We start from the raw sequence: 19493 nt of genomic DNA, 5'->3' as shown, positions 1-19493 counted from the left end.
TTAGGATCATCCACAGATACCTATACTGTAGATAGGTCTTAGTCATCAGGTCTACTCCACTTCCTTGTTGCCTGCTTAGACTCTTGGCACTCTTAGGTGAGCAGACTTAGTCAGCCTGTGTTGCCCTAACACAGCCTGAAGAAGCTCATCAAAAGGTTCAGTGAATGGCCAGGGAGTACATGGGCAAGGTTCTGGCTGCATGCCCAGAGGAAGAATGATGGATGTCTGAAGGATGGCAAGGTGGAGATGGACAAGCAGGCTTGGTGGGTGGAGTCAGATGAAGAGGGAGAGTAAGAGAAGGGCCATGAACTGTAGTCATTGGTGAATTGACTGTGTAGAAATACAATAGATGGGCTTGGAGGTGATGTCCTCCAAGTCCTTTGTTTTTCTTGTTTTTTGTGTAGTAGTATCAATTAATAATTACACAATGTCTAGATAGAGCACTAACTAATTGTATCTATCGGACTTATGCATTTGGTGTTAGGCAGCACCAGCTATTGAATTGCTGAGCAATGCACCCTGCCCTGCCTGCTTGACGCAGAGTGGGATTAAATTACTAAGCTTAGGACCCTGACATCTGTATCCAGAGTCCAGAGTCCAGACGTGCCCCAAAACCTGGATGGCCTCCCAAAGCATGCCTTTTCACAGCCACCTACCCTTAAGTAAGTAACAATCGACCCTTCAAGTTTCCCCCATGGGTTCATACAGAATCACGGAATGAATGATAATCGAATGATGTTATGGTACATGTCCAATATCCTCCCCTACAGTCAACCAATCATATTCTCTTTGTTCTCCCTGCTGACTTTGGCGCCCGTCACACTTGCCTTCATTTGAGGTACAACCTCGAAGTCGTCGTCCTGATTCATCAGCATCTCCAGTTCTTCTGGCATATGTTCCAGCAGACTCGGCTGGCCACGAATGCGCTTCAAGAGTGCAGAGCCTTTCTTGTCCGAGTCCTGCTCAATCAAGGAATGGCGTAGGTCGCCTGTCTTGTTGGTATCCAATGCCCCCAGGGCACCGGCACCCGATACACGAGGTTTAGCGATGCGCGATTCCATGCTCTTCCCGGTGATGTACAAGTCGATATCTCTGATGAAGGCATGCATTGCCTTGTTTGCCTCCTCGAGTCGCGCCCTTGCCTGAACAGAGTAAGGAAAAGTGGCAGGTATTCGGGAGCTTCGGCAATTACCTGTTTCTCTGTTTCTAACGCTTTTGCGCATTCGGTCGCATAAGCATCTTTCTCTGCCAGCGAGGCTTCCATGCTTCTGAGCCGTTCCGTCCATTCCCTCTCATTTTGAACGTCTGCTCTCTCGGCACCGTCTCCAGAACTTCGTTCATGTCCACGAACCTCGACCGACAGATCCCTGACTTCCTGCTGCAATTCGGCAATAAGTCTGTCTTTATCCGATTCTGGAGCATCGGTAGAGATTAAAGGTCTTTGTTCAAGGGCTGTCTCCAACGACAGGATCTGCATGTTCTGCAGCTCGAGTTTGCGTTTTGCCTGGAACAACTCTTCGCGAAGCTAGGATGGAAGTTGGAGCAAGTTAACGATTGAAGTGTATGACTTACCTGGTGAGGAGCGAGGTCAAAGTCCACCTTGGATGGGCTGACGGGCCGAGGCTGCTACATGTCAGAATGACCGTGTTGCAATTGAAATAAGAACATACACCCGATGATCCGTCGTCGACCGTGTTGCTAGTGAGGATCAGGCCTCTCAGCTGCTTGATTCGCTTGCTAATATCGGTCATAGCCTTCGAGTCGTCCTTCTGCTACGAAGATGGTCAGAATCTTATGTAGGCCAGAGATCAGCGAAACACACGTCGCGAAGGCTAAGACGACGATGTCTTGAGGGAGCTTCTCGTTCACGCTCTTCAAGCTGGTTCTTCAGTGCTCGAATCTCTGCTTTATACCGCTATGGTTGACTTAGTAATAGTCATTCCACTTCTGCTGGCGCATTACCTCGATCAAGGCTTCAGTGTCGATGAGTTCTTTCTTTTCTGCGTTCAAATGAACCTTCTTAATGCGAGACGCAAATCCCAGAGTAGACTGCGTCTCAGTGATGGCTGAGGGTGATGCGTTGATTGTGCATATAACCGAAATCCTTGCATCCCCCGACAGACATGGTTGGAGCATGTGGGTTCTGCAGGGGAGTCAAGCCACGGATTGCGTTACGATGAAAAACGTACAGTTTAGAGCTGCGATACGGGACGTGGTCGCTGTAATATTACGTTAGCCCGCTGTGCAAATACCCGAGATATATGCCAACCTTTTCTCCTTTGCAGCATTCTCTCCCAAAATTTGGATAACATGACCGAGCGTCAACAAGCTGTCATGCAGCATTAGTGTCTGGACAGATGAAATTCATGAGCCGTGCCTTGTATTAATGTAACGTCCTTCCCTGGTACGCTCCTTGTCACTGGTTGCCTTCTCGCTTCCCGCAAGATCGATCAGGTTCTGGCAAACAACCCATCATCCTTCCAACGAAGTACACCCAAAGAAAATGCAGCACTCACGAGAACACTCATCTGAACTGGCTTTCCGCCATCGTATAGACGGCTACCTCCCGGCGTAGGGGGAGGCACGCCGGGATTGGGCGTCGAGGCGTCGCTCGCTAATTCTCGGGACTCGACGACCTGTGGAACGTTCAGCAAAAAGCCATAACATTAGGTGCGATACACACCAATCGAAAAATGCTGTGACTACGTGAGCTCCTTTCATTCCAATCCGTGCTGGCAGTCCGTCGATTTCCGTCGCCTCTATCGAGAATTTCTTTTACACCTTGAGGGGACGTAAAAACCTCCTCGCGTAAGGGAACAAGCGTGGTGCCCTTGAGCTGAACCGGAGTTGGAACGGGGGAGAGGAGATCGTGGATAGTCTCGTTGTAGATCTCCAAATATGATGCACGAAGTAAGAATTCGCGTTTGGGATGCTGCACTGGATATCAGTCACACATGCCGCAGATTTTGCTCTACGTTACCTTGCGAATATATGAGAATACGTCCTTCATAGCCCGAGGAATAATGCCAGGTTGCTCCTCGTCTCCGGTCTGCGAGAGATGAGGATGATATTAAGAGACTTTCCGATTATCTTACCAAGGTGAACGTCTTTCCGGATGCAGTTTGTCCTGCAAGGCGATTAAAAGGATGGACCCAAATTGGTGTAGTCTGACGTACCGTAAGCGAAAATAACTGAGTTGAACCCCTCCATAGCAGCGCTACACTCCAGTCAGAAAGCCAGTTTATTCAGTTTCAGGATGAAAACGTACCGGACATGTGCTTTCGCTGTCACGTTATACACAGATTTGTTGTCCGATCCGATTACTATGTTGTCTGTGACAGGTGGTAAGGAGACCGTGAACATTGTTGTGTCTTGTGGAACATACCAAAATGGTATTCTGTCGTGCCAGCTCCCCCAGCGCGTGCAAATTCAGATCGGAGTTGCACACTGTCGTCCTTCTCATTGACTTTCCAAGCGATATCGTCGCCATCTCCAGCCTTGTTTGGACGAACTCGCACACTGACGAGGACCTTGTCCTCACTGTCAAGCATCGGCGCATCGTCCAAATCGGCAGAGATATCGACATCATGGGAAGTTACTGTTGTGACTTTCTCGGGTGTGAATAGCAAAGCGGCAGGTGAATCATGTCGCAAAGGTGAGCTGGGCGTAGTGGGCCTGGAGACTTGTGGTGTTTGGGGTGCCATAGCGCGGCGGAAAGCGGGATTCTTCTTAGCAAGCTTCACTCCTGCGGTTATGGCTGCTGTTATCTTAGAGGGCGATACCGGTCGTTCGGAGGGTGTCTCTGAACGCGTAGTAGATGGTGCCTTTGATGCCGATGCCTTTCTTGTATGAGACATTGGGACAAACGGGGGAGGCCGACTGAACAAGGATGACTTCGGCCTTGTTGGAGAGGTAGAGCGCGTTTGGGATGTTGATCTTTGCCTTGATGTCATCGTGACCGTTTAGAAAAATTTCGAGAGGTATCGCCAGAGGTGTATGGACAGAGACAAGATGGTTGAGGCGGACGTTGAGGAATGCGCGAGTGACAGCGGGCACAAACCGAAGCAGGACGCGTTTTATCACGTGATCAACACATGACGTCCCTATATATGAGCCCTTATTGAAAATATGCGCCCAGATATCGAGTGTCCGGTCAGTACCTCAACATGCCCAGCACTGCCGTCCGTCTTGAAGGATTGGCATTTGGCACTATTATAGCCATTGCCATAGCCGGCTATGCCTACCTGCTATACCAAGTTCCCGATGCTCTTCCCCCCGAGACGACAAACGAGCCTTCCAACCGCAACTTCAACTTCCGCAGCCTTCTCGGCTGGATCATCGATCCCATTCGCATTGCCTGGCCGCACATCCACATTCCCTTTCTCCCGTTCACATACCTCTTCTCCTTTCTCTATACGATCCTATACCCTGCGGTGGCCATACTGCAAGTGCTCTTGTACGCTGTCACGAGCCCAATCCTCCTCCTCTACGCCGCCTCAAGCGTCATCTACCCATTCTACGTCTTTTTCGGTATCGCCGCGCTGGTCGGACTAGCTGTTGGGAGCGGATGTGCTGGGATCGCCCATCTCATATGGGCACTGGACGAGGCCAAGGGGTAGTTTGGTGAGTCGCGATCAACCAAGCCGTGTCAACTGCAGTTCAGTTGGCCTTAGATGTCTGGCCAGCATTCCATCAAGAATGCGCTGTACACGATAACGACGTTGACCCTCGTGAGCTTCACGACAGGGTCAACTCATACACAAGGAGTACGTAAAGATTGGCTTGTGTGACCGATGAACATGTACAAATGTCCCATCTGCTAGACCATTCTCTCCAATGGGCTACCACGTTACATTCTGTCATGGGCAAGAAGGGCTACAAACAACGAGTTCCTAACGTTTATACAGTGCGTACAATAGAAGAATAATAGTGATGAGCTTATGACAAAGTCTGGGCATCGCGGGCAAAGAAAGAAGTCACCGGGTCCGTTTCAAGAAGTGTATCGCAGGACAGGTCATACATTATTCCTCTTCCTCTTCCTCCTCTATTGGCGCTCGGAGCGTTGCACCAATACGGCTGGTAGGTGCCTGGCGGCGCCCCCGGGCAGCCATCCCTCCCATATGTGCCTCTCCTTTCATGGCAGGGGTATCCACCTGTGAAATACTAGTATTCGTCCGTGCTTGACCGTTGCCTGGACGGCCTTTTCCACCTGCACGTGATCGACGAGATACGGAGGGATCCGTTTGCAACTGTCGTCTGAAGGGAAGGGGAGAATCTGGGAAAATGTCGACGATTTCTGCAGGAGGAGAGGCCGTGGACATCTTCTGACCCAAGCCACCAGCATAATGCGGATCGTCATCTTCATCCACCCATTCATCTTCCTCACCACTGCTCGTGCCCCCATACTTACCAACAAACACGTCGCGAAGTGGCTTCTTTACCCTGCCCTTATCAGGAGGGCTTGCAGGCGCCTCAATCGCACGGTTGGCCCATCCGGGGGGTTCCTGCCCCCAGGAGCTTCTCCAACTGGACCGATGGGCAGCGGCGAGAGGAGTAGCCGAGGGAGGGCCATGCGACGGGCGAGCTTTATGTGCAACCAGAACGGTGTAAGTGGCACGCCTCTCGTGCTCAATTGAACATGCGCTTGTGACGGCAGATAACGGAACTGGCTCCACGGGAGAAACCATCACTCCGCTTGCGTCCTCCGACTCATTTGGCTCTTCCAGCTCTGGTTCTTCAAGGAGCATAGAGTTTGTCGCGTAGAACGAACTAGGGCGTGATGGGGTGCGCACGGATTGGATAGAAGACGTAGCTGAATCCGACCTTTTGTGAGCGTTCGGAGGAACCGAAACTGTTCTTGTCTGCCTAATGACTTTTATCGAAGACCCTGAACCGGCACGTCGATGGTACTGCTGCAAAGGGGATTGACTGGCGCGCATACGGCTGGCAGAACCGATGGAGCTACTTGAACCTTGACGACCATGACGAGGCCGCTTGAGTGGAGTGTTATAGGACATGGATCTGATCGAAGCAGGACGTGAGCTCATAAAATCGCCTCGATCGCTCGTCGGAGTGAATGAACGCCGACTTGGTTCGCCGCGCTGCCAATTTACTGCACTGTATTGGTCTGGAGACAGTACACCTGCAATCACGTCGTTATTGACATTAATGGACGCAATGGATGAGCGTCTGGAGGGAACGCTGCTTGATCGGCGAGAGGGACCCGACGGCCTCCGTGGGGTGAGCGTTCCAGCAGGCTTGGAAGACAATCCAGTTGGCTTTCGCTTCTGCACAGCCCGATAAGCCCCCAGCACATCGCCCATAGAGTCGCCTTTTCGCTTTCGTCGATCATCTTGCCACCATGTTCTGATCGCTGACATGAAACCTCGACGTCCGGATTCTAGATTTGGTAAAGGCGCAAGAACATCTTCAGCAGGTGAAGGCACGGGGGTCGATGAGATAAGCAGGTCTGGAGCTCGAGCCATAAATGCATGAGAGTTCTCGGGACTCTGGCGCGCGCCCAGTGCATCCGTATCAGCAACCGGAATTTGAGGTAGTGGGACCGGCATTTGCTCAGGTGACTTCCCTTTGTCAAGAACGGCCTTGGTAAGCTTGAGGGCATCATCCCTCATGATATCTCCGGATTTCTTGCGCCCGAGACCGGCCGCTCCTAGTACGGTCGATGCACGCTGCAACATGGTAATGGAGCCAGAGCGACCACGTCCATCCTTATTCTTGCTCTTGTCTGAGGGCTCAGTTGGTGCGGGAGAACTGCGAGCAGGGCTGCGTTCTGCTGCAGGCGGTGTTCCAGGAGGGGGAGTTTGTGGGGTCGCTGCCCGAAGGTACAATTCCGGTGCAGAAATTGAGGTCGATACGAGGGCAGGTTGAAGATGAGCGGGGATTATGATGCTCTCGTCACTAGGTGCAGTAACGGAAAGCTGGGACGATGTTTCGAGCTGCAATCCGTTATCTTTTGCTTCTTTCGCCTCAGGCTGGGCCGCTTCCGGAACCTTGGTAGTGGTTTCACCCACGGTAGCAGATTCTTCCCTACGCTCCGCTTTTCGCTTCAGCATCCACCAAATGGCAGCTGAGCTATCGCATGCGTTTGTGAGAACACTGTGGACCATTTGACCGGTATCGATTCCAAGCTCGCTTAAAGAGTTCAACAATCTGCGTTCTAGAGCGCTCGTAAAGACCACGGGATGTGGGTATTCCAACATAGACAAGAAGTCGGGAGCGTCAAGCGCGCCAGGAGGGACCACAGGTGATGGTGGAGCACTGAAAGCCGAAGAAACAGATCTTCGCTTGGTTCTCACAGGGGTACGAGAGTGGAATGTTGATGAGGACAAAAGCGGCGACGGAAGACTGGGCTCTTCTTCTAGCACAGAAAGATTTTGCTTGGCTTGCGTCGATGCACCTTTGGGCGTCTGATCCAGCGTGGCGGGATTCTTGATTGTTGCCTGACTGCCCATCCGTTGGAGAGGTCCAATACGGATACGCCCTGTGGGTATCATGGAATCCGCTATGTGATCGTCCCCTTGGTCGGTCACGTCTGGGGTCGTCGGCTCGCTCTCTAGATCGGTTGTAGAATGCCGGGAATGATCGGAGAGTGATGATGGGACAGAAGCGTCCGACTTGTGGGAAGGGGATGAAAAATTCGGCGATGCAATGACCTCTGCACCCGCTGTGGGTGCCGGAGTCGTCGCCACCGTGTATCCCGGTGCAGATTCCATGGGAGGTGGGGACGCAACAAGTTCTCTGGTGTCCAGTTCTGACAGCCCGTGCACAGGATCTTCATCAGGGAAAGGTTTTTTGAACCAACGATGCGAGAGAATCTGTTTCACAGAATAGCGAGCTTCGGGTTTCTTCACAAGAATATGTCGGATTAGGTCTCTGGCGTCTAGGATTATATTAGTCTGCTTCCTATTAGCAATTACGAGAAATAGACCTTCGCTAAGCCAGTCGGGCTCGGGGTAAACGCCATGAATAACTCTGTTTCGCATGATTATTTCATCGTCGTCGTCGAATGGCAACCCTCCGCAGAGAAGGGAGTATAAAATGACGCCCAAGGACCAGATATCGACCTCTGCCGAATGTCGTCAGCAATGGATTCTGAGGTCATGAAACACTCACCTCTTCCTGAGTACTTATTGCCTAGGAGCATCTCCGGAGAAGCATATCCAGTCGTACCACAGAACGTGTCAAGCAGGCGTCCGGCTTCATACTCACGGGTGAAACCAAAGTCACCAAGTTTCACATGACAATATTCATCCAACAGGACGTTTTCAAGCTTCAAGTCCCTGTGTACCACCCCCTTTTCGTGAATGTATTCCACTGCGAGGCAAAGCTGGCCGAAAAGCATCCTTGTTTCCCTTTCGGACAAGCGGCCCTTCTCGACCAAATAATCGAACAGTTCACCTCCCGTGCAGAGTTCTGTCACGAGCCAGATGGACGACTCGGTAGCGATGACTTCGTACAACTGGGTTACGTGTGGGTGGTGGAGTTGACGATGGTGGTGGATCTCGCGTGTGAGTTGGGCCGACATCGCTTTTGGTATCTGCTTGATTGCAACCCTCGTCGACGTGATTCGGTGCGTTCCCAGTCGAACCTTTCCATACGTGCCTGCAAACGTAGTTGAGACCAGAACCCGATAAGACAAAGGAAGTGCGAGCCTTCACCAATCACTTTCCCAAGGGTATAATTGCCGACAACACGTATCTTCTCCGAACCCAGCTCCCTTCCAAGTTCTTGATATGCATTAGCGAGCTATATGCGCGTGTCTCAACGTAGCTCCATATGACGTGCGAAGGCAAGGACGCACCTGAGCTCGCTGGTTGACAGAGCTGGATCGCTGTCGACTGTGTGTCATATTTCGGGAGCCAGGGCAAGAAGCAGATGAGAATGTTTCGAGAACGTTCAGAAATCCGTGTGTGTGAAGCGCTCAGGCCAGCGAGAGCAGCATCAAACGAGTCGAAGTGGTATCAAGTGAAGTGAGAGTATAAATCCAGGATCCGAGCAAGAAAGAAGGTGAGAGTGGTAACTGAGAGAAGAGTATCGACAAGTGAAAGTAACGAGTTGGAAGGAGAGGAAGGGCAGTGGGCGGTGCTGTGAAGGTGAGTGTGGGTCGTCAGTGTGTGGACGCCCTTCCCGTGCGACGATCCAACCGCAAGAAGCAGTCGCAATCATCCCTTGCCGCATATTGGGCAGATTGATCCCGTGTTACACCCAACGCCACCTCCTTCTCCCCGCGATGACGGAAGCCGAACCCTGAAAAGGGTTTGACTCCGCTGTACATCCCTCTGCGAACATTTCACGCGCTCCCTTGGTACCTGACTCGCCCTCGGCGGTACAGACTCAACCTTTGTGGGCGCTTGCTATATCTTGCATGCTACGTTGCGCTGTATCCCTTTCAAAGCTCAGACCTACATCACTTTTCTCTCGCTGTGCTTTCTCCTTCTCCATGGCCGACACAAAAGTTCGACAGGCAGAGTGGATTAGACCGACCCCAATCGTGGAGGAGCCGCGTCTCAAGATCTACAACTCGTTGACGCGCGAAAAGGTACTTGGGCTATATCCTATCGCGGCAATCTTATACGAGCGGGAGCTTAGACCGAATTTATCCCTATTCGCGGACGCCAAGTTAAATGGTACAACTGCGGTCCTACTGTCTACGAAGCATCCCACATGGGCCATGCTAGGTATTTCTTGAGGCGCCTTTGAGTGTGAATTCATTGTCTGATATTTGGAAGAAACTACGTTACTCAAGATATCCTTCGCCGTATTCTGAGTGACTATTTCGGTTACGATGTATTCTTTGTGATGAATATCACCGATATCGATGATAAGGTTTGCTCAAGTGATGCCCGTTGCGCAACTGTGCTTATCCGATGTAGATCATCATCCGTTCACGACAAAATTATCTCCTCGAACAACTTAAGGCAAAGTCGACATCTCTAACAACGTCATTGATCGCAGAAGTTCGTGAAGCATGGCAGCAATACCGTTCCGGCAAGCTTGCAACCGTACCAAATCCCGCAGAAACAGCATGGCCAGACATTTTCCAGCAGTTCACGGCAAGAGATCCGTGGGCTCTTCAAGCACTCCAGCAGGATGAGAAGGTTTCGATGCACATGGCTGCACTACAGTCAGCATACGCAGGGTTGGAGCAAGCCGACAAGGTTATCAAACGGAACGACACTACGCCGTCCAATGCCACGGAGCTGATCGAGGCAGCTCGAGATGTTCTGTCTCTCTACCTTGATAAACTGGTAAGCACATCGCGGCTCCATGAAACCGTTCCTAACCTTTTCTAGCACGGTTCATCTGTCACAGATCCTGCAATTCCTCGAGCACACGCAGCACACTGGGAAGACCAGTTCCTGAAAGACATGGACCGACTCAGGGTGATGCCGCCGGACGCATTGACACGAGTAACCGACTACGTGCAGGAGATCGCCATTTTTGTGCAGCGTGTAGTTAAAAGGGGTTGGGCATACGAGGCAGGCTCCAGCGTCTGGTTCGACACCGCCGCTTTTGACCATGCGAAAACACAAAGGCCGGACGACTGGGAGCATGTGTATGCCAAGCTCGAGCCCTGGAGCAAGAACAACAAGAAACTACTAGAAGAGGGCGAAGGATCTCTCACGTCCACTAGCGGAAAACGATCTGCATCCGACTTTGCTTTGTGGAAGGCTTCGAAGCCAGGTGAGCCGTCGTGGCCGTCACCGTGGGGGCCGGGTCGTCCAGGGTGGCACATTGAGTGCTCAGTGATGGCAAGTGAGGTCTTGGGTGAGCAGATGGATCTTCACTCTGGCGGAATCGATTTGGCGTTTCCACACCATGACAACGAGATGGCACAGTCTGAGGTATGTTTGATCTCGATCGACAGAGTTACACTGATGATCGATGCAGGCCTATCATGACTGCCGTCAATGGGTCAACTATTTCTTGCACACGGGTCATTTGCACATCGAAGGTCTGAAGATGAGCAAATCTTTGAAAAATTTCATTACAATTGATGTGGGCGCGGCTCTACTTTACCTGACTAGTGCTTACTGCTGCCTAGGACGCACTTCGAGTCAACACCGCGCGCCAGCTTCGGTTGACCTTCCTATTGCAGCCGTGGAATGGAAAGATGGACTATAAGGAGGCTTTGGTTCAGGAGGCGCGCAGTGTTGAGACTGCGATCAATGTCAGTTACCTATCACATGAATCAACGAACGTACTCATCCTATCTTAGAACTTTTTCACCCTCATCAAGGCGTTGATCGCCGAGTCGAACGTTGCTCTTACGGCCGGAGACCGAGGTCACGGATACCATGAGGAGGAAAAGGAACTGGTGGCACAGTGCGTCTTCCTTTACCCAAATAGAAAGTTGCGTTAAGACAGTGCAGGCTGCAAACCGCTCAACACGAGTTCCGGGTCGCTCTGTGCGACTCGTTCAATACCCAAGCGGCAATGGCCACCATTCAAGATATCATCTCAAAGACGAATATATATTATTCGAAGAAGAAGTCGGCTGCCAACATCTCGGTTATGCGAGTCGTGGCATTGTGGGGGACGAAGATGCTTAGAATGTTTGGTCTCGGCGAGGGCAATCAAGCGGGCCCAGGGGGAGGGATTGGTTGGGGCGAGGCTGCAACCGGGGAGGTTGATAATGTGGACGTAAGTCGAACGTCTTTTGGTTGAGACTTACTGAAGGGTTATGTACAGCGTGACTCTCTGTTGATGCCATACTTACGCGTTTTATCCACATTCCGGGATGACGTGCGGAAAACGGCCATCGGACACGGTACACCCAAAGACTTCCTCACATTGTGCGACAAGTTACGAGATGAGGACCTGGTCCCGCTCGGTGTGGCACTAGATGATCAAGAGGGAGATCGAGCCCTAGTGAAACTGGTGAATCCCGAGATACTGATGCGGGCACGTGATGAAAAGGCGGCGGCTGCAGCGGAGAAGAAGCGAGCAAAGGCGGCACAACAAGAGGCCCAGCGTCAGCAACGAATTGCGAAACTGGAGCGCGGCCGACTTGCCCCGAACGAGATGTTCAAGCCTCCTCACGTGCCTGAAGGGACGTATGGATCTTGGGATGAGGAGGGCCTGCCGTTAACGGAAGGGGAGGGACAGGAGTTGAGCAAGAATAAGGTCAAGACGAATAAGAAGCGGTGGGACGAGCAGAAGAAGATGCACGAGGAATGGAAGAAGTGGCAGGAGGAAGAGGGCGGGCGAGCGTGATGTTTTATTCCAGATAGGAGATGAATTACCGAAGTTGGTTGTATTGGGAGTCTGCGAGAATAGATGTGTCGTAGCCACCCTGCACGTATGGTGGTAAGGGATAACCAGAAGGTTGTTGTTCGGTTGGAGGGGGAAGCGAGGGTGAATTCCAGACAACAGAACGGAGATCGTGTGTAAACCAAGAGGCAATAACGTGTTATAATTATTATTTAGACAGCTACGTGATGAAAGAGAGAGAGAGGGTGTGTTCTATTGGGAAGCGAGGGTCCGAAAAGAGAATACAAAGTGTGTGGCTGACGAATTCGGGAGCAGAACGGGGGTGACGGAGTTACGGATTAATTGAGAAATGCCCTTGAGGGGTTACCCCCTTTGCTCACCATCTGACACGTTACTCTCCATCAATCAAACTCATTTCACTCCTTATCATCTCTAGACTCTCTTCTCTCTTCACCACCACCATCTCCTCTCTATCGACTACCATCATCATCTTTCTCTCTTTCATATCTCGATGTTCCCAGTATCAGATCTCACAACCCTCGTAAGAAAGTCGAGGGGTGAGGTACCACCACAGACTGCGGGTCCGTCAACAACAATACACGACGACCACATGTTTCTCTTTGGTGGAAGGCTCGTTGCTCAGCGTCGCATGCTTTCAGACATGTACGTGTTCGATATCAAGGAGCTTACATGGGAGAAGATCCCCATCGCGACAGAGGACGACCCGCACGTACCCCAACCACGATACTTCCATTCTGCGGACGTATGGAATGGACATATCGTCATTTTCGGAGGGATGACCGATGCGCCAGAAGGGACAATACAAGCAGCACCCCAACCAGGCGAAGTGCCCAACGTCACCGTGCTAAACGATGTCCACCTTTTCAATATCGCCGAGCGTCGATGGCTCCCAAACCCTTCCCCTCCCGTCACCGAAAACCCAGAGCACGTTCCCCTCCCCCGATATGCCCATCTCTCCGGCGTCGCTGGCGATAGACTATACATTATTGGTGGTCATGGTCCGCCAAAGAACGATTGGCTCGATAACGTGCACGTGTACGACCTCAAGCATCGAATGTGGGTCGCAAAACAGGAGTGCACCACACATTGCGGAACGTACAGAAGCGTCGCGGTGTGTGCAACGCAGAAAGTCGTCATTACACCTCCAGGGAGTGTGGATAAAGAAATGGAAGGGTTTGGAAAGAGAAAAGGAGGCACGGAGAAGAATTCGCTCCAACATCCCACCTACTCTGAAGTTCCGAAACCCGATCAGCCGAACGGCATCTACGTCTACTCAAACTACAACTTCATGGATGTCAGCCGCGAGCTCGTGGTTATGCAACCTACCCCTGCACCCGAGGAACCCAATCCTCTTACCTTCACGGATGAGACAGAGACGTTCGCGAACAGCCCGTCCCTGCCTCCTGGTCTGCGATTTCCCACCGGTGCCATCATCGGCACCCATCTCTTGCTCTGCGGTACCTACCTCGCGCACACCTATAACTCCTTCTCCCTCTGGTCTCTCGATCTCCGGACACGCACTTGGCAAAGAATAGATTGCGGAAACCCCCTCTCCGTTGGCTCCTGGTCGCGTGGCATGCTGTGGTCAAACGGTGCAAAGTTCCTCATCTTCGGTAATCGCACCGGAAACCTGGTGGAGGATTACCAACGCCGCCTCCTGAGTTGGACACACGTCGCCTTTGTTGATCTCGAAGCATGTGGGATCTACCAGCCTCCGTCACTGACCATCGGCTTGCGTGAAAGCGAGCTCGGCCTCGCTGCGCTGGAAGAAGAGATTCTCTCGGACTTCGAAATCGTGTGTGACGACGGGCGCAAGATCCACTGCTCTCGGCGCATTCTCGATCAGCGCTGGCCGTGGTTCCGTGAACAACGACGTGCTTTTCTCCGCCGCGTTACCCAGCTCCTCGAAGCGAAGCCTGAGCAGATCGACCCAAGCTATCCGATCGAAATGCCTGAATTCATCGAGCTCACCCCAGAGACAGAACAGTTATCTGTCCAGGGACCTGGATTTGGTGGAGGGCCTCCTCTGCCCAAGGCAGATCCCCGCCTCACACCAAGACGTTTGCTTATGCCCGAGCCGTATCCCATCGCACTCGCCTTTGTCCAATATCTGTACACGTACTCTCTCATCACCCCTCTCCAGCATGCACCACCCGTACTTAACGCCCTTCTCGTCCTCAGTCAAATATACGAGCTCCCACACCTGCAGAAGATCGTCATCCATTCCATGCATGAGAAGTTGAATCATTACAACGCGGTTTCTGTGTACGAGATGGCAACGGTTTGCAATGTTCAGAGCCTGCAGATCCGGTCGCTTAAAGTGGTTATGGTACGTTTTTATCATTTCCTTTCTAGTATTACGGCTGACATTGTGAAGGGGAAGAATGGCATCCGCGGCCCGCGGACACGACCTGATAGGCACGAGCCCAGCACTGATGGACCGAGTGGTGACAGCGACCATCCGGAGAAGGCACCCCCTAGGCCGCGGGGTATGTCAAACGCGAAAGATTTGCAGATGCCGCCGTCAGCCTTACCGCCTTCCGGCGGGAGCGGTGGACATACGAACGGTTCCCGTGGTTCGGAGCCTACGGATGGCAGCAGTCGAGCGCTAGCATCGACAACGGCTGCCTCTATGCCTCAAATTCCGGAGGCCACTGAGTTGCTCGAGGTGGCTGAACAGTCTACATCCGTCCGTGCCCCTGTTGTACCTGTCCTCGCACCAACTGGACCCGCACCCCCGCGGCCTCCGAGAAGTGCAAAGAGGTCTTCTCCGCCCGAAACTCCCCCTCGCACCTCACCGACTTCCCCTCGTCCTAGACTACCGTCATCTCTCTCTATGGACGATCTTCGTCCAATAGGGAGCGTACCCCAGGGACTGGGCATCATTGAACCGGTCAGGCCATCCCATGAACGCACTGGTTCTCGAGGATCTGGCTTGCGGCGTGCACGCAGTGAAGCTGTACATCATCGACCAAGTGTCAGTGGTGGATCGAACTCGTTTAAGTCCAGCTTAGAGCGGAGGTTCTCTACGCGTCCCCCCAGTGGAGCGAGCAGCTCGTCGTCCAGCTCCCTCTGGGGCGCCGGGAGCACTTATGGCGACTCCCAACAAAGCCACGCTGTACCTGCAACTACTCACATATCCCTTAACGATGATCCGCCCATGCGCGACAACCCAAAGGGCTTACGTGTCAAAGTTGATTTGCCTTCTTGGCTCAGCTTGGGGAGCAAGAGCCGATCACCGCCCAAAACGCCGAAGGAAGAGCAGGTGCCGGCCACACCTTCGCTCACCCCAAGTAGGGCGACTTCCTCCCCTACTACCCCCAATCCGCTCACACCCTCAGCTTCGAGCGCCTCACTATTCGCCCGCGCAAAGTCTAGCAAATCGCCTTTCTCGACTCCTCAACGCAAAGTACTTGATGCAGTTCGCCGTCAGAACTCGGCGGAAGAAAGCAGGCTTCGCAAAGAAAAGAGTAACGAGAAGGTCGTTATCCAGGATATCATCAAGACTGCTGAGACCGAAGTGTGAGGCAAGAGAACGAGACGCAGTTCACCACTCCGGTGTTTGGCTTACTCTAACCTTCCGAATCCTCTCTCTTTCTCTGGGTTTGTGTTATTATAGGGGCTGCATTTGTATTTTCGTGTTTCATGCCATGTATTGTAGCGTATATACGACGGTACTTTCCAAGTACCCGTCCGTTCAAAGTTGATGTTTTTGATTGCATCTGCCTCTACCTGGGAAGACCATGCATTATACCCGACAATGTCGCTCAATGCTATAGAAAAACATCACGCAGCCCTGCGTTGCCTCGACCCACCGCGTTCCTATGATTCGGAGCTTGTCCGTCCGGCTGGCCGGCCGCATCCCGCCGTCGTCTCTCCTCCACCGCCCTGCGCGTGGCCCACTGTGTTCGAACATAAATCAACCACGCAAGTAGACCGCATAGAATCAACAGGAGCAGAGTTTCGACGAATTCTACGCTCTCGCCATCTTCGCCCTCTCCAGAGAAAAGATGATCCTCTGGACCGAAATCGCCCTGCTCATCTCTGTCGCGTCTGTCGCGTGCCCATTGAACGGCATCTTCACCGACACGCTCTCCAATTCCTCCGTCGATTGAGTTCCTCCGTGCCTTCTTCGCATCTTCCTTGGACTTTCCGAGATACCAATGCTCATCTGTTGCATCCCGAAGATCCCACAACGAAAGACCATGATTTTTGCCGCCCGAAATCGTGTACCAGATGCTGCGAGCGTAGAGCTTGATCAAGGAGAGTGTGACAGGGAGGTAACCTCCGGGGTTCGTTTCCATAGCTAAGTCGTAGTAGCGCTTTGCCAAATGAAAGTCTTGTGGAATTCCCAAGCCGTTCTCGTACATCCACCCCAAATTCCACATCGCAAGAGCGCTCAACTGAGACTCGACAGCACTTTGATAGTAGCCAGCTGCTTTCTCCAGGTGTTCAGGTATGAGAGCATCGGCTATGCCGAGACCATGATAGTAGTAGTCGCCAACCTTAACGAGCGCGTCGATATTATTCTGAGCTGCCGAACGAGTCCAGTACAAGAGAGCAGAACTGGAAGTGTGGTTCGTCATTCCGTAGTCTTCTCCTAGAATGACATCAGCCGATTTACAGGCAAGGAGAACGACAGAAATACCTTTATCCAACAGATAGGCAATATTGTTTTGTGCGATCTCGTGCCCAGCTTCCGCCGCAACGGCCCAATACAGCATTGCAATTTTTCTGTCCTGCTCGTGTCCCGTATTCCATCGCTTCTCTGCTTCGCCCATCCAATCATTGTCCCATGCACCTCGTTCAGCCACGATCTTGAACCACGATAAGGCAACCGCACAAGATCCGGAGCTGGTTGTGCCTAGGCTCACTGCCCTAGCCATACTCGCGTGAATGTGAGCTAGGTAATAGTAAGCCTCGAAGGGAGAACCATGTCGCAATGCAATATCGAAGAATTGAGTCGCAGACACGCTGTCACCATTCACTAAATAATGTGAAAACTCTAACCAAGAACAGAGTTGGCTGGAACGTACGCAGGTGATACCGGCCCAACTGAACTTGCGCTTCAGCCAGATCCGCACCAGAGGCGCCCGCGAAGTAGTGGATGGCTTTAGCATCATCCTTAGAACCTAATAGTCCCTCCTTATGGATGATACCTAGTCCATTGTGGCACTCTCGATCGCCGTATTCTGCGCCTCGTTCGAACCACATGTTTGCAATTTTTGCGTCTTGCCTAACACCTTCTCCTCTCATGTAAAGGCGTCCGAGGTATCCACAGGCTTGAGCCACCAGGATTGTGGATCGTTCATCCAGCTCCCGGAGATTTGCCAGAGGTGCCTTCAGGCTATCCCTTGGCCACATATGCCTTGCGATTCGGACAAAGTACTGGGCAGCCCTTCTGTAATCTTGCCGGACAGCACCGACGGCGTCCCCGCCGGCAGATGAACCGGCCGATGGAATATACAAGGTACCGTGGTAGTAAATCTTGCCCAGTCTGAGGGTATATTCCAGTTCGCCTTGATCCGTATGATACTGATAAACATCATTAAACGTTTAGTGGACAAGGACAATATGTTTACCTGATAGAACTCCAAAATATCCTGCCACGTCTCTCCGGCAGCTCGCGCCTGCCCGGCACGGACGGCAGCACGATTTGCGTTCCACCCCGTAGATGCAACGCTCGATCCAGGCCCATAGACACCTCCAATCAAGTCCGATAGACGAGTTGGATATAAGAGAAGTGTCCTTCCACCTGGTGGGCCACTTAAAAACTGCGCCATCGCTGAACAGAGGTGAGTGCGATTATAGCTAGCCCTTTGAGTTGACCCACCTCTTTCTGCCGCGCTCTCGTACCATCCAAGCGCGGTCATACAGTCTTCTGGCACGCCGATTCCCGCCCAATGTCGATACCCAAGCGCCATCTCGGCTGTTTGATCCCCTCCGACAGCCGCAAAAGTATAATAGAGCAACGCTTTCGCCTGGTCAACTTCAACAACCCCTCCATATCCCGTAGCGTAGAAGAACCCTAGCAGGGATTGGGAAAATGGACTCCCGGTTAATGTTGCATGCGTCGTATATGCTTCGAAAGCCCGGGTCAAGTTCATGGGTATAGAGGTCGGGGGGAACTGCATTCAGACTTAGCAGTACAAATGGTCAGCGAGAAGTTGAGCCTTACCATGGACACTTCTCCTAACATGGCCAAGGCGTCCATATTCCCCTGCTCTACAGCATAACTCAGAAGATCTAGCACTTTAGCGCCTCTTCCCCGAATCTCCCCTTTTGGCGCGCTCCTCGAACCAGCCAAACCAGGTATATGAAGATTGGACAATATTCGCAACATGAAATCGACTGGCCCGGCTCGTCTAGATATAAATGAGCGTAGGAACGAGATGCTCTGTTGCGAAGCCAGCATCTCTGCTTCATCGCTCGAATATAAAGGGCTCAACGCCTGAAGCGCAGCGTGGTATGCTCGAGTGCCTGGGAGGACTGAGCAAAGTACGAATTGGCCCAGATGAGCTCACCTTCGTCAACAGGTCCTGCATCGTCGATATCATGTTCCTGTGATACGATCAGTCTTTCTCGCCTCATCCCGCTGGATCTAGCTCACTGCAGCTTCTTTCATCTGGGGGACAGCCGTTCCCCTATTTTTTGCTGTGTCCCATGCCTGTTCAGGCTCGGCAGCTCGTGTGACGTACACGCAAAGGGTGACGGTGAGGAGTAGCTGAAGCGCTCGACGACAGAGACATCTAGGCATCATTGAATACCTTGGTCGACAGTTAGCAACAGTGTGTCTGTAAGTAAAGCATCGATTTTGATGAAGAGTAAGAGGTCAGCGCCCTGGATGCAGTTGATGTGGAAGTGGCGGACACGACACCGACCCTGACAGTGCATGGAAAGTCGCAGAAACGGCATCGCATCACATTTAAATAAGATAATATAAACACAAACCCGGCACACTAATACTAAAGGTACACCAGATGATATTGAAGGGGGGGTTTGAAGGGGAGGCACCATGTTCTCAGAGCATCGTCGAAACTCGTCAATAATATGATGGATCGCGGCTCTCCAGAGGAGGCTGCCAGAAGGGATCCTGAGGATCATAGCCATTCACATACGGTAGGGTCTCGTCGAATGCCTCAGGGGAACGATACCTCACAGCAGAGGAGCGAGATTCGCCTACAGGCGACTCATACGGACGGGGGATGTCCCTGCCAAAGTCGTCCACTCGAGGCGCC

At 52.2% G+C, this 19493-nt stretch overlaps 6 protein-coding genes across 6 annotated transcripts; 3 read left to right on the top strand and 3 right to left on the bottom strand.

Annotated features, from left to right (window-relative positions):
* Window positions 1-768: 768 nt before the first annotated feature.
* On the bottom strand, window positions 769-3857 carry DACRYDRAFT_118606 (kinesin-domain-containing protein; the record flags this gene model as incomplete). Its single annotated transcript, XM_040770617.1, has 16 exons — window positions 769-1142; window positions 1193-1525; window positions 1573-1623; window positions 1671-1772; window positions 1823-1915; window positions 1963-2143; window positions 2190-2219; window positions 2270-2329; window positions 2378-2457; window positions 2517-2636; window positions 2684-2932; window positions 2981-3049; window positions 3096-3127; window positions 3177-3217; window positions 3269-3332; window positions 3386-3857. The coding sequence occupies 16 exons, from the start codon at window positions 3855-3857 to the stop codon at window positions 771-773; spliced, it is 2349 nt and encodes a 782-aa protein (XP_040625746.1).
* A 309-nt stretch (window positions 3858-4166) lies between these two features.
* DACRYDRAFT_110733 (uncharacterized protein) lies at window positions 4167-4619 on the top strand (the record flags this gene model as incomplete). The annotated part of the gene is made up of 1 exon (XM_040769113.1): window positions 4167-4619. The coding sequence occupies one exon, from the start codon at window positions 4167-4169 to the stop codon at window positions 4617-4619; it is 453 nt and encodes a 150-aa protein (XP_040625745.1).
* Window positions 4620-7814: 3195 nt separating this feature from the next.
* Window positions 7815-8766, bottom strand: DACRYDRAFT_34302 (Pkinase-domain-containing protein; the record flags this gene model as incomplete). Its single annotated transcript, XM_040774379.1, has 4 exons — window positions 7815-7900; window positions 7949-8086; window positions 8134-8622; window positions 8658-8766. Coding segments are annotated over 4 exons (822 nt in total), but the record flags the coding sequence as incomplete, so codon positions are not given.
* Window positions 8767-9460: 694 nt separating this feature from the next.
* On the top strand, window positions 9461-12237 carry DACRYDRAFT_90880 (cysteinyl-tRNA synthetase; the record flags this gene model as incomplete). Its single annotated transcript, XM_040776981.1, has 10 exons — window positions 9461-9559; window positions 9610-9698; window positions 9750-9846; window positions 9894-10268; window positions 10314-10865; window positions 10912-11019; window positions 11066-11191; window positions 11240-11346; window positions 11394-11664; window positions 11713-12237. 10 exons carry the CDS (start codon window positions 9461-9463, stop codon window positions 12235-12237), a joined length of 2349 nt encoding a protein of 782 aa, XP_040625743.1.
* Window positions 12238-12739: 502 nt separating this feature from the next.
* Window positions 12740-15875, top strand: DACRYDRAFT_70708 (galactose oxidase). The gene is made up of 2 exons (XM_040775926.1): window positions 12740-14584; window positions 14633-15875. The coding sequence occupies exons 1-2, from the start codon at window positions 12746-12748 to the stop codon at window positions 15779-15781; spliced, it is 2988 nt and encodes a 995-aa protein (XP_040625742.1). The 5' UTR covers window positions 12740-12745; the 3' UTR covers window positions 15782-15875.
* Window positions 15876-15948: 73 nt separating this feature from the next.
* Window positions 15949-19084, bottom strand: DACRYDRAFT_24373 (HCP-like protein). The gene is made up of 8 exons (XM_040773662.1): window positions 18866-19084; window positions 18780-18816; window positions 18434-18735; window positions 18089-18383; window positions 17838-18040; window positions 17292-17790; window positions 16904-17242; window positions 15949-16855 (listed from the first exon to the last, which is right to left on the bottom strand). The coding sequence occupies exons 1-8, from the start codon at window positions 19013-19015 to the stop codon at window positions 16029-16031; spliced, it is 2652 nt and encodes an 883-aa protein (XP_040625741.1). The 5' UTR covers window positions 19016-19084; the 3' UTR covers window positions 15949-16028.
* Window positions 19085-19493: the final 409 nt, after the last annotated feature.

This window comes from Dacryopinax primogenitus (genome assembly GCF_000292625.1).
Source record: "Dacryopinax primogenitus strain DJM-731 SS1 chromosome Unknown DACRYscaffold_18, whole genome shotgun sequence".
Taxonomy (NCBI): domain Eukaryota; kingdom Fungi; phylum Basidiomycota; class Dacrymycetes; order Dacrymycetales; family Dacrymycetaceae; genus Dacryopinax; species Dacryopinax primogenitus.
This window is presented reverse-complemented; position numbering and strand designations above follow the sequence as displayed.